The following is a 13,140-nucleotide window of genomic DNA, read 5'->3' on the forward strand; positions in this document are numbered from 1 at the left end:
GCCTAGCTGTCGACTGCTTGATGATGGAGTTTCTTTGAAGTGAGCAATGCTGACAAATATGAATGAATGAAATACTACACTAGGAATTGTTGGCAGCAGACCCAGTCACTCCAACCCATTTTCAGAATATGAAATGGCAAGTATTCAGGAAGGGCATATTATCCTTTGAAATAACAAAAATAAGGAAAACCCAACAAACACAGTCAGTGTTTACCCAAAGAATACAGTAACATAGTTGCTTCACTTTTAATATTCTTAGGAAGTAACTGAATAAATGTGCTACAAACATGTGAAACTAGGAGTGTGTGAATGAAAAAGGGAAACAAAGGAGGAAATACAAGACTAAACAATGTAATCTTCTACTTAAACATTTCAGAATTTTATTAATCCTTTAAAAAATACTTTCTCTTTTTTTTAATTAACTCAGTATCCTGATCTTAGTTACCCTCATACGTAGTTTAGTTTGATTCTCTTTATTACTAGATTATGTAAATCATTACTTAATCAAATCTAAAGATAAGAAAAAAATTCTAGAAAGACTTATAATAATGAAATACAGGATTAGAAGTTTAAACCTACTAAAAAATACCATGGCCTATCAGTCGGCTCTGTGTGAGGCATGTTTGGGGTCTAAATGTGCACTTTGATGATAAGCAGAATTCACTACCACAGGGAGCAAAACAGGGCAGCAAGACGGAGGGTGCTAAAAGATCACATTATTTTGCAAAATGCACGGTACTTTAAAACGCTATCCTACTTAGAAAGCCTCTACATGTAATCAAATTAATTTTTTCAAAGATAATTTGGTGTTTTGAAGATAAATCGTCACTTACTAAACAAACAGATGGCGTCATAAGACAATTAACCATTTTAGGCTTGACGGAATTTTCCCATTTCAGTGTACAAACCTCTTGATATTGAGGTGAGAGACTGCTGCAATGGACAGCAACTGTTTTATTTTATATGATTGGAGTTAAAAATTTTGGAATTTCATACTCGCATGGATTTAAAATAATTTGAAAATTGAAACTTTGGGCCTACACGTTAGAGGCACAGATACATTTATAAAATAGTCCATTGTCAATCTTAGGTCACTGATTTAATAAAGAATTTGGTAACTTTACGGGGAAGGTATGAGGGAGGTATATAAGGAAAGAATCGATACGGATTGTGTTCAGACTGATTTTGTATAAACACAATATGTTCATGGTTTTATCTCTTGTTTATAATTTCCAGCTAACACAAAGATGCTCTAAGGGGAAGATCAATATTTTAAATAATGTATTTGCTTAAAAAATCAAACAGTGCCTACTTCTTAAAATTCTTACTACCTTTTACTAACTGAGTTCAGAAATAGTTAGAGGGGTGATCCCTCTGGAACAGAATTAAAATAACAAATGAGATCAATAAATCTCACTTGAAATTGGTCTTTCCACATCCATATTCTTTTTCAGACCAATTTACGTGGAGATCCATTAGCTAAACCTTATGGACTCACATTCAATGACATCATATTCTTATATTATATTTCCCTGACTTAGGCAGAATTTTTCCGTGATCTGATTGGGTTTGACAATCACATACTGAGTAGAGCTTAATTAAGAATGGGGCAGGAAGAAGAAACTGGGAAAGGAAGGCATTCAGACAATAAACATGCAAAACAATGTGGGCAAAAAGAATAAACAACACTCCCTGGGATTTTCCCTGTTGGGGTATCTTTGAGCAAAGCTGCTATGGGAAGATAGGTAGGTTGCTGGAAAATACAGGGTTATTATGGAGGAAATAACTCTCAGGATGATTCTCATAGCCAGACCAAATTGCTACTTGATTAACTCCTGATAAAACTCAGAGCGCACAAAGCGAGGCAGTGAATCCTTTTCCATCAGGGCATGGATTCTTTTCTGTGCCACATCAAAGCTGCTCAGGGAAGGTTCCACCAGGTTCTTCATTGTGATGTCCTTCGTGAAGTGATCAATATTCACCTGTGGGCCAGGAAATAGAGTCACGAGTCAGCCCAGGTTGCAGGATTTGATGAGGGGCAGGAAAGGAAGTGGAATTTCTCACCAACAAAACACCTGAGGGGAAGACAGTCATAAAAAGTGAGAAATACCATTTCTATTTTATAGGCAATGAGGTAAGGCAACTGATGCTCCAACAAATGCATGACCCAGATTAAGATCCAACCAGTGTTAGACACCCACCAGGTTTCACACCCTCCACCAGCAGCTAACACATACATACCTCATTTAATCCTCACTTCAACCCTAAGAATAAGTCTTTTCTTTTGTAGGAGGAGAGAAAATATATATATATATAAAGGTTAAGTGGCTTCCTCAAGGTCACAGAGCCAGTAAGTGTATTTGGATCTAGAGACTCAGAATTTGAAGCCAGATATCCCGATGTCTAATCCCACAATCTTCCTTCCACGGTATTTGGTTTCACGCCTAGTGGAGAAAGTGAAGAGGGAGAAAGGAATTCTGCCCAGGGATCCAGGACCTTTTGCTTGGCTCCAGAAGAGCAAGGAAACTTGGTCTTTACCTGAAATGAGCCAAGAAACAGTGGTTCTGACAGAATAATAACAAAAATAGCAGCTAATATTTATTGAGTGCAGGCACTGCGCTGAGAACTTTACTTGTACAGGCACTGTGCTGATGAACTCATTTAATTTTACAACTCTATGAGGCACATACTGACATCTACATTTTAGAATTGAGAAACAGAAATGTTAAGTGATTTGCCCAAGCTCATAAGTTGTAGAGAAGATTCAAAAGCCCAGCAATGTGGCTTTTAACCAGTGGACTGCAGCATAGGAAGGCGTTGTGGCTTTCATGTCCTGAGTGCAGTGCCACTATACTGCACAACACCTGGGGACACCATTCGTATTAGGGGCCACGTGCGTGGTCCCCTGGAGTTGTGCAGCATACAGCCTGCATGGGCTTGCCTGAGTATGATTTGAGAGGAATCATTGTACATCACGTTGTATGCTTTCATCGCTCTTAAGCCATCTGAGTGTAAAAGGGAAAGAAACCGAATCCAAATCAGCCAGTGGTTCTGACCTAGAACGTTAGAAAATGTTTCAGCTCTCTCTTGGGCTGCTAGAGATCATTGATGGTAAGAAAAGCTATTTGGGCTCAGAGAATTATGGAGTGGCTGTAGGTCAGAGTCAGGGATGGAGGCATGATTGGGGAATACCAGGCCAGAATATACAGGAGGAGAGAGCTGTGTGTGAAGGTCCAGGATGGAGTGAGTTGAGGCTATGGTAAGATTTTTCATAGGTGAGGGGGGCCGGTGTGCTTTACGCAGGCCTGGCGGAAGACCAGTCAGCCCTGGGCGCAGCCTCAGAGATGGTGTAGTCCCATGCCGGCCTCTCCACGTGAAGACTCCGAGGCCCACAGAGGTCAAGTTACACGCCCACAAACAGCTAGTGACGGACAGAGGTGAAGCCTTAATGTATATTTTTTGCTTCTCAGTCTATTATTCTTTCCGCCATCCTAAAGCAATGCTTCCCTCTTCTTTTATATTAAATGTATACCAAGCTAGGTAGGCAGCCTTACTCAAAATGGTTGAATTTCTAAAAACTATAAAAATATCTCCTAATCTTATTGTTTTAAAGAAGTGGTGCATTTAAAAACTCTCTGACACGTTGTATCCACCAGCTAATAGCAGCTATTTAGCTTATTATTTTTCTGTGCATAAGCCTCTTCTAATGAATCGTTCTGATACACATTCACCTGTATACTGAGCCAGGAAAATATTATTTCATTAATTTTAAATATGGTCAAATGGCAATTTGCAATGTACAAATTATCTACTTATTGAACTATATCTGGCCGTTTCCCTTTTTTTAAATCTTAGTTCCAATTCTTACCGCTGTATCTCTCTGTCAGTTCCTGAAATTAAAGAGCTGAGATGAATATTCAGAGAAAGAAAAGTTAGATTACTATTTGCCTGGGTAAATTTTTATATAGATCAATCAGCTACTTATCAAAATTAAATCATAAATTTTTAGGTTAAAATACAAGATTGGGGGAATTTTTTAAGTAATAATAGCTACAATGTATTAAACATACTCTAGGTACACATACATATATGTGAGATGTTTATAGTTAAGGGGACCAAGGATCAGAGGGCTTTAGCTAGATACTTGAAGTCACAAATCTAGAAAGGTCTAGAGTTGGGATATCTGCATCCATCCGCCTCACAAATATTTACTGAGTGCTTATTATGTGCCAGGAGCGGATTCACATTTCCTCTGATGCCTAGCTCAGAGAACTGAGGCCAAGATTATTTTAATTAGAGCCCATAGGTTCTTATAATCGGGGGCCACCATTTGTTTGTTCTATTAACTCAGTTAGGGTTTTATTTATTTTGAAACTCCATTTTTAAGGTTTCATATTTTCATGATAACCACCAATATTTTATAAGGAACCTTGAGAACAGTGTTTTCCTAGAGCTCAGAAACTCAGCTAGGGTTTTATTTATTTTGAAACTCCATTTTTAATGTCTCATATTTTCATGATAACCACTAATGTTGTTATAAGGAACCTTAAGAACAATGTTTTCCTAAAGCGCAAAGCAGCTAGCAATAGTCTGGATGAAATATCTGTTTGCAGATATTTCAGCAAATCCTAGAAATCTGTGAAGAGGAATAAAGTTGACAGGAAGGTAGGCTGGAACTGGGGAGTCTAGCTGAAGTCAGGAAATGTATGTCAAGTTTAACACTAAATTAATCTCCTTGATAACATCATAAATAGAGATTCCATGCTAACAGATGAAGGATAGCCCAGCACAAAAGGCATCAGAAGCAGGGAAAGCTAACATATGTGCATGGGGTGGGAGGCTGAGAAGTAGAACAGGAGATCTGGAGAGGATCCCCAAATTAATTTCCACAGCAAGATGATTAATTTCCACAGCAAGACAATCAGTTTCCTTCTATGGCTCTTTCACTTTCTCCTCCTTGACTCATGGTATTCTATTCTCTCAAGCTCCTGACCTCCACTTCCTACATCATGGAGCGAGCTCATCTGTTGGTATTAAGGTATATAATTTGTCCATCCACTCAAACATATTTACCCTTTAAAAAGGATCAGTGATGAGTAATTCATAACCAAAGGAATAAATATCAAAAGGTGGAACTCCAAGAGTCTAGAGCACCTGTGCGGGAAAACAGAGATATTGGGGATTTTTCCCTTTTGAATCATCTTCATAGATTACTGCCTACCTACAAGGCTTGCTCAGATCACCTCTGTACTGGACTCCAAATCCTGATGAAATATTTAATGCCCAAACTGGACTAAGGGGAACAATGTGGAATGAGAGTGACCTGATCAAAACATGATGAACAGGTCTTATTGAGGCCATCCTCAATTCCACAAAAAGGCTTTCAATTCAGTTTCATAAATAGCAAAGAACAGATAAACTACCCCAAAGCTTCTTTGAAATCAACACACATCTTATCTTTAGCGGTCAATTAACAGTATATTGTCTTCCAACATCTCTGGCACTGTTATCTTGTAATAATTTGAATTTCATGAGTAGATACTCTGTTGTCCCAACTAGGGTGTAAATGGAAAACGCTTGGGGGAAACAAAAGGATAGAGAAGAGTAGAGGAAAAAAAGAGAGTTTTCAAGAAAAAGAAAGGGAAGGGGAGGAGAAGAGAGGAAAGATAGGTGATAGGAATACTCATTAGGCATTAATTAGTTCAAACATTGAGATGTATGTTTTCATATCTGTTGTTTAACTTCATCCTCACAACAACCTTGCAAAATAGTCCTCATTATCCCCATTTTCACAGAGAAGGAAACTAAATTCAGAGAGACTCAATGATTCAGCCAAGATCATACAACTAGTATGGTTCCCACTTGAGAAGACATGCTACTGAAGTGAGACCCGTACTGCTTGAAAGTGGTCTCCACAGGATTCAGGTTCACATCAGCTGGACCACATTGCTCTGCCTTTGCACTGCTTAGAAAGGTGGCCCATTCTCAAATCAGAGGAGTGTTTGTCTGCAGGTTGTACCGCAGATGTAAATCCTGCCAGGGAAGTCATTGAGCTGACTCGTAGTGACCACACTCACCCACCTCCCCATCAGGACCAACCTCCTTAGGAGCCTCCGCTTGGATGAATTCTTCGTAAATTTTCTTTGCCTTCTCAGCCATCTTGTCGGGGGACTTGATCTTCTTGTAATTCTCACAGGCAATCCAGAACTCAAGGTTTTCCTCACTGAATTCTGATTTCAGGAAACTTTTGAAGCTGGCAAGTCCATCTAGCAGGAAAAGTCAGTGGGAAAATAAATTTATTTATTTATTTGTGTGTTTTATCTATCTATCTATCTATCTATCTATCTATCTATCTATCTATCTATCTAACCAGTACATCCTGCTCTATAGCCTAAGCTTATTTACTATATATTTCTGTCACATATATAAGAGCCTTTCAAATGATAACTTATTTACACCTCATGACAAACCTAAGAGGCAGGTGCTGTCAATACCAATTTTACAAATGAGGTCAGAGAGGTCAAGTAATTTCTGTTAGTTAACCAGCTGGTAAGTGGCAGAGCTGGGATTCAAATCCAGGCAGCCCATATTTGGGTGGTTTACCTGTATATGGTATCAAGGAATACCATGAACACTAATGCCATTCTGGATACTTATCAATTACCAAAAAGAAAAAAACACATTTAAAACTTGGTTCGGCAGTGTAAGTAATACTGATGTCAATTATCATGTATAAACTACTTACAATCCTTTTTTTTTCTTTCTACAGACGATTTTTGGACAAATATTATGTTCCAGGCATTATGATAAGTCACTATGGTAAGTAAAATAGACATGGTTCCTGCCCTAATGAAGCTTATAGATTCTGGGGGAAGTAGAAAGAAAATGAAGAAACACAAAAACCATTTACACAACAAAGGAAAAATCATATGAAAGATAGTAACAGAGTAAGAGAAGGATCCTAATCTCATTTTAGGGTTAGGGAAGGTCTCCATGAGGAAGTGACATTCAATTTGAGACCTGAAGAAGGAGAGGGAAGGGGCCCAATGATGTTACCACATGCAGAGTAGTTACTAGGCCCATCAATTATACACCAGTCTTTAAAGCATATTAGATTTAGTATAACTGTTGTGATTTTGTTTTCAGGGTACTGTTGCTCATGTAGGATGGACTTCAGCTTATAATTTAAAAAATACACGCATCTAATATTATATACATATTTACGTCTACATACAAATATATATATTAGAGATTCTTGAGCCTGATCCTTTTGTTTTCTTTTTCTTTCCTACCCCTTCAGCTCTAACCTCCAATGTGGTTGATGAGTAGAAGGTAAGTTGAGGATGTAGGAAGGCATTGGAGAGGAATAAAGGAAAAATCACTCTGTAGCTTCCATTTTTTCCTCCTTTTTACAGCTGATTATATATATATATATGTATATTAAAACCAAAATTCTAACAAATGCATATTTATAGAGAGAGAATCCATGTCCATTTATTATCTAAAGAAAGTAGACTTCTAAAGGAAGCAGAGAAAGAGAAGAATTCTAGTTTTCCACAGACTATATCACAATTATAGGCCAATCCTCGGTAACGTTCCTGGCATGTCACTCCCTCCCAGGGAAGAAGACAGGACTGACTGTCACCAGTACATCAAGGTCCAGTTTTCCTCTAAGTTGCCCCCTATCAGGAGACACTTCTACAATCCATTAGTTCTACTTAGGGAACATATTCATGTTCTGAATTCATTTCCTTTGACCTAATTTCAATCTATTTTCCTTTCCCTTGAATATTTGTCCTCACTCCTTTTCATACAGTCTAAATTTTCATTCATTAGTCATTGTTGATTTCATACAACATGGACAAAATGCATGTGATGATTAAACCAGAGATGTATGGTTGTCATTTTGTCAATTGCCCCTCTATATATTTTTATTGTCTTCATCCCCTTCACAGTCCCCTGCAATCACATTCAATTCTAAAGAAACAGAATGGCTAGTGATAATTAACTTGGATTAAGGCCACCAGCGATTTCTGGATCCAAACAAGACACTTTGCACTTTAATCCCCTCTCCCTGTTCCTGCCCTAAAATCATTTTTTATTGATCAACACCTGAAAATACAACTGGGAGCAATGGTAGGTATGATAAACAATTTTTTCTAGAAACCTAGCTAGAAGAATTACTTTAAGACCATTTGATAACATGTCCCTGGATAAAATCAGTTATATTTTCCCTCTCCCTCTGCCCATATTTCCAGCACTATTTATTATAATTTAGTGACACGGGAGTCAACATAGATGCTGAAATAAGAAATAATACCTAATTCTCTCTGTGTCAAGTTTTCATTGTTTCTTAAACAAAGGTAGTCTCTGTCAAAATGGAAAAATTCCTAGGCACCTTCTAGCTGCCAGGAAATGACAGCAGGAATGAAGTCTTATGAGCTCCCACACAACTGGAACTAAGATTGTGGAGGAAATAATAACTTCATTAAGTTATACTCAATAAGTCTGTGGCCAATTTGTTCTCATTAGCCCAGTTTCCCCACAACCTATCAGGCACTCTGAATCACTCATTCCACTTATTCGTAGAAGGTAGAGATATAATCCCAGTCCACCCAAACATTATTGTTTATGACCTGAGGACACTTGCCAGGATTCCACAACAACGTTAACATTTACCACGTATCCAGGGAATGAGCTTGGAAAATAACTTTCCAGTGCAGTGAGCCCATTTCCTGGGTACTGGTTTCATCACTCTCATTGAATTCCACAGTATTATTTTAAGGCTTTTTGTCAATATACAGACTGTAAAACAAGACTCATAAAATGGCTTTACACTCTATTGGTCTGGGAGATGATTAAAGCTTTCTCACATCTGGCTTTTGAGGATTCTTTGGAGGGACCCTCATTAGGACCCTCTAAATCCACTTTCTAGATACTTTTTCCCCTTTAACCTCTGGTTTTCTACTGGTCCATTCCTCGGAGAATTTTCCTGTTGAATTCCCATTACCCCTGAGGAAGTCCTCTTGTGTCAGAGTCAAATAGACTCCAGGCCAAATGTCTTTACTCTGCAAGGAACACACATGTCTTCCTTGCCCTACCCCATTCCCCTGCCCACTCCACACCACAGTAGAGCCCCCAGCACACATCCCTGATAAATCACCACATACTTCCCTGCTGAGCCTGCACAGAGCCTCAGTATACCTCTCAACACACCTCTTCAGGCGTCCCCTCCCTAGGAAGCAAATGAAACCCACCTGATCCTCTGGTCTGGTGAAAACACTCTAGCTTGTGACCCACATTATAATTCCAGAGCTGGCCCTAATGTGTGATGTCACTTTTTTTTTTTTTTTGCCAAGGAAGATTAGCCCTGAGCTAACATCTGTGCCAATCTTCCTCTATTTTATATGTGGATCACCAACACAGCATGGCTGACAAGTAGTGTAGCTCTTCGCCCAGGATCCGAACCCGTGAACCCGGGCCACTGAAGCAAAGCATGCTAAACTTAACCGCTAGGCCATGGGGCCAGCCCCAGTTGTCACTTTTGACATTCATGTAAAATAGAGTAGCAGCCCTACCAAAGAACAAAACGAAACCATCTATAAACCCACTTTGAAAATAAAAGGTGTGGTTGACAAATCTAAGTCAGATTGATATAAGGAAAAATATTGAAAACTAGACTAGCATAAATCTCTTCTCCTAGGGGAAAAATAGTGAAATATTATTGATAAGTACCATTACATAGCTTCCTGGTTCAAAGCATGGGCTCTAGAGTCAAGATTGCCTGGGGATGGATCCTGGCACACTACATTGCTATAGTAACTTGGGGAAGTTATCTAACCTCTCTGAGCCTCAGTTACCTCATCTGTTAAACGGAGATAATAATGGAACCTACCTGATAGGTTGTTGTAAAGATTAAATAATTCACATAAAGCTCTTACATGGCATTGAACACAATGATAGCTCAATAAATGCTAGCTTTCATCATTATTATTCACACCCAATTTAAAATTAATCTTTATCATCATTCAAAACCCAACTCAGGGGCCGGCCCGGTGGCGCAAGCGGTTAGGTGCGTGCGCTCCGCTGCGGCGGCCCGGGGTTCGCTGGTTCGGATCCCGGGCGCGCACCGACGCACTGCTTGGTAAGCCATGCTGTGGCGGCGTCCCATGTAGAGTGGAGGAAGATGGGCACGGATGTTGGCCCAGGGCCGTCTTCCTCAGCAAAAAAAAAAAAAAGAGGAGGATTGGCGGATGTTAGCTCAGGGCTGATCTCCTCACAAAAAAAAAAAAAAAAAAAAAAAACCCAACTCAAACGTTGCCTCACACGTGAGGTAATCTTTAACCACTACCCTCCACTTGCTCTTGAGGATTTTTATCGTTATGAGAGAAGAGATTACTTTCTGTCCTTTTTTTGGAATTATTTGCTTTTATGGCTATCTTTTCCAGGAGGCTGTTAATTCTTTGAGTTCAACAGTTGAGTTTAATACCTGTATACCTAAATACCTGTATCCAGGGTACTTAGCATTCTTAAGTGGCAATTATCTTTGCCATTCTTTCTCATCCCACCTCCTCGTCTAAATCTGTGTGCCTAACATTTAATAGAGGTTTGCGCTAAACTAAATAAGACCCATTTAGGGGAGCATTTTCTCCCAAGTCACAGAACTGAAGAACACAAACTTTAAAGAAAAATAAATTTACTGATTTTGCTATTGTTGTAATATTTTATTTCAGGGGCAAGTTTCCTAACCTCTCTGTGCCTCAGTTTCCTTTTCTGAAAAATAGAGATTGTTATTGTACCTAAATTCTAAAATTATTGCAATCATTAAATAAGCAAATGTATGCAAAGTGCTTGGGACAGTGCCTGGCACATGATAAATAATAAATGTAAGCTATTGCTTTTATTATTATAATTATTCCTTTAAAGGAACTTGTGGCTGCCAGTGAGTAAGATAATGATAAATATGAGCCAGAAAAGAAAACAGAGATTATTGAAAACCAAAGAGACCGGGTGGTGAAAAACTATAAGTTAGTCCTCTGAACACAGGACCAAGACAAGGATGTCCACTCTCGCCACTCTTATTCAACATAGTACTGGAAGTTGTAGTCAGAGCAATTAGGCAAGAAAAAGAAAGAAAAGGGATCTAAATAGGAAAAGAAGAAGTAAAGCTGTCACTATCTGTGGATGACACAATTCTATACACAGAAAACCCTAACAAATCCACCAAAAAAACTTTTAGAAATAATCAGCAAACACAGGAAAGTTGCAGGGTACAAAATCAACATACAAAATTCAGTTGCATTTCTATACACTAACAATGAACTAGCAGAAAGAGAAATCAAGAATACAATCCCATTTACGATTGCAACAAAAAGAATAAAATACCTAGGAATAAATTTAACCAAGGAGGTGAAAGACCCTATTCACTGAAAACTATAAGACATTATTGAAAGAAATCAAAGAAGATGTAAAGAAATAGAAAGATATTTCATGCCCATGGATTAGAAGAATAAACATGGTTAAAATGTCCATATTACCTAAAGCAATCTACAGATTCAATGCAATCCCAATCAGTATCCCAATGGCATTCTTCATGGAATTAGAACAAAGAATCCTAAAATTTATATGCAACAACAAAAGACCTTGACTAGCCAAAGCAATCCTGAGAAAAAAGAACAAAGCTGGAGGTATCACAATCCTTGACTTCAAAATATACTACAAAGCTATCGTAATCAAAACAGCATGGTACTGGCAGAAAAACAGATACACAGATCAAGGGAGCAGAATTGAAAGCCCAGAAATAAAACCACACATCTATGGACAGCTAATCTTTGACAAAGGAGCCAAGAGCATACAATGGAGAAAGAAAAGTCTCTTCAATAAACCATGTTGGGAAAACTGGACAGCCACATGCAAAAGAATGAAAGTAGACCATTACCTTACACCACACACAAAAATTAACTCAAAATGGATTAAAGACTTGAATGTAAGACCTGAAACCATAAAACTCCTAGAAGAAAACATAGGCAGTACACTCTTTGACATTGGTCTTAGCAGCATCTTTTCAAATACCATGTCTGCTCAGGCAAGCAAAATAAAAGAAAAAATAAACAAGTGAGACTACATCAGACTAAAAAGCTTCTGCAAGGCAAAGGAAACCATCAACAAAATGAAAAGACAACCCACCAACTGGGAGAAAATGTTTGCAAATCGTATATCCAACAAGGAGTTAATTTCCAAAATCTATAAAGAACTCATACAACTCAACAACAAAAAAACAAACAACCCAATCAAAAAATGGCAGAGGATATGAACAGGCATTTTTCCAAAGAAGATATACAGATGGCCAACAGACTCATGAAACAATGTTCAATATCACTGATTATTACGGAAATGCAAATCAAAACAGCAATGAGATATCACCTTACACTGGTCAGAATGGCTATAATCACCAAGACAAAAAACAACAAATGTTTGAGAGGATGTGGAGAAAGGGAACCCTTGTATGCTGCTGGTGGAACTGCAAACTGGTGCAGCCACTATGGAAAACAGTATGGAGATTTCTCAAAAAATTAAAATTAGAAATACTATATGATCCAGCTATCCCACTACTGGGTATTTATCCAAAGAACATGAAATCAACAATAAAAAAAGATATATGCACCCCTATGTTCATCACAGCATTATTCACAGTAGCCAAGATGTGGAAGCAACCCAAGTGCCCAACAGTGGATAAATGGATAAAGAAGATGTGGTATACATATACAATGGAATATTACCCAGCCATAAAAAAAAAAAAAAGACAAAATTGGGCTGGACTGGTGGTGTAGTGGTTAAGTTGGCACGCTCTGCTTTGGCAGCCCAGAGTTCGTGGGTTCAGATCCCCGGCACTGACCTACACACTGCTCATCAAGCCATGCTGTGGCGGAGTCCCACATACAAAATAGAGGAAGACTGGCACAGATGTTAGCTCGGGGAGAATCTTCCTCACCAAAAAAAAAAAAAACCACAAAATTGTACCATTTGCAACAATATGGATGGGCCTTGAGGGTATTATGCTGAGCGAAATAAGTCAGACAGAACAAGACAAATACCATATGATTCCACTCATATGTGGAAGACAAACAAACACATGGGTAA

The 13,140-nt window shown here is 38.5% G+C and overlaps 1 protein-coding gene across 1 annotated transcript in view; it reads right to left on the reverse strand.

Annotated features, from left to right (window-relative positions):
* Positions 1-232: 232 nt before the first annotated feature.
* Positions 233-13,140, reverse strand: part of RGS5 (regulator of G protein signaling 5) — a 49,439-nt gene continuing 36,531 nt past the window's right edge. The window contains exons 4-5 of the mRNA XM_058539710.1: positions 6,100-6,266; positions 233-1,982 (exon numbers count right to left, since the gene is read on the reverse strand). Coding sequence (XP_058395693.1) covers positions 1,821-1,982; positions 6,100-6,266 — 329 coding nt within the window. The 3' untranslated portion in view covers positions 233-1,820. The remainder of the gene's footprint in view (positions 1,983-6,099; positions 6,267-13,140) is intronic.

This window comes from Diceros bicornis, chromosome 4 (genome assembly GCF_020826845.1).
Source record: "Diceros bicornis minor isolate mBicDic1 chromosome 4, mDicBic1.mat.cur, whole genome shotgun sequence".
Taxonomy (NCBI): domain Eukaryota; kingdom Metazoa; phylum Chordata; class Mammalia; order Perissodactyla; family Rhinocerotidae; genus Diceros; species Diceros bicornis.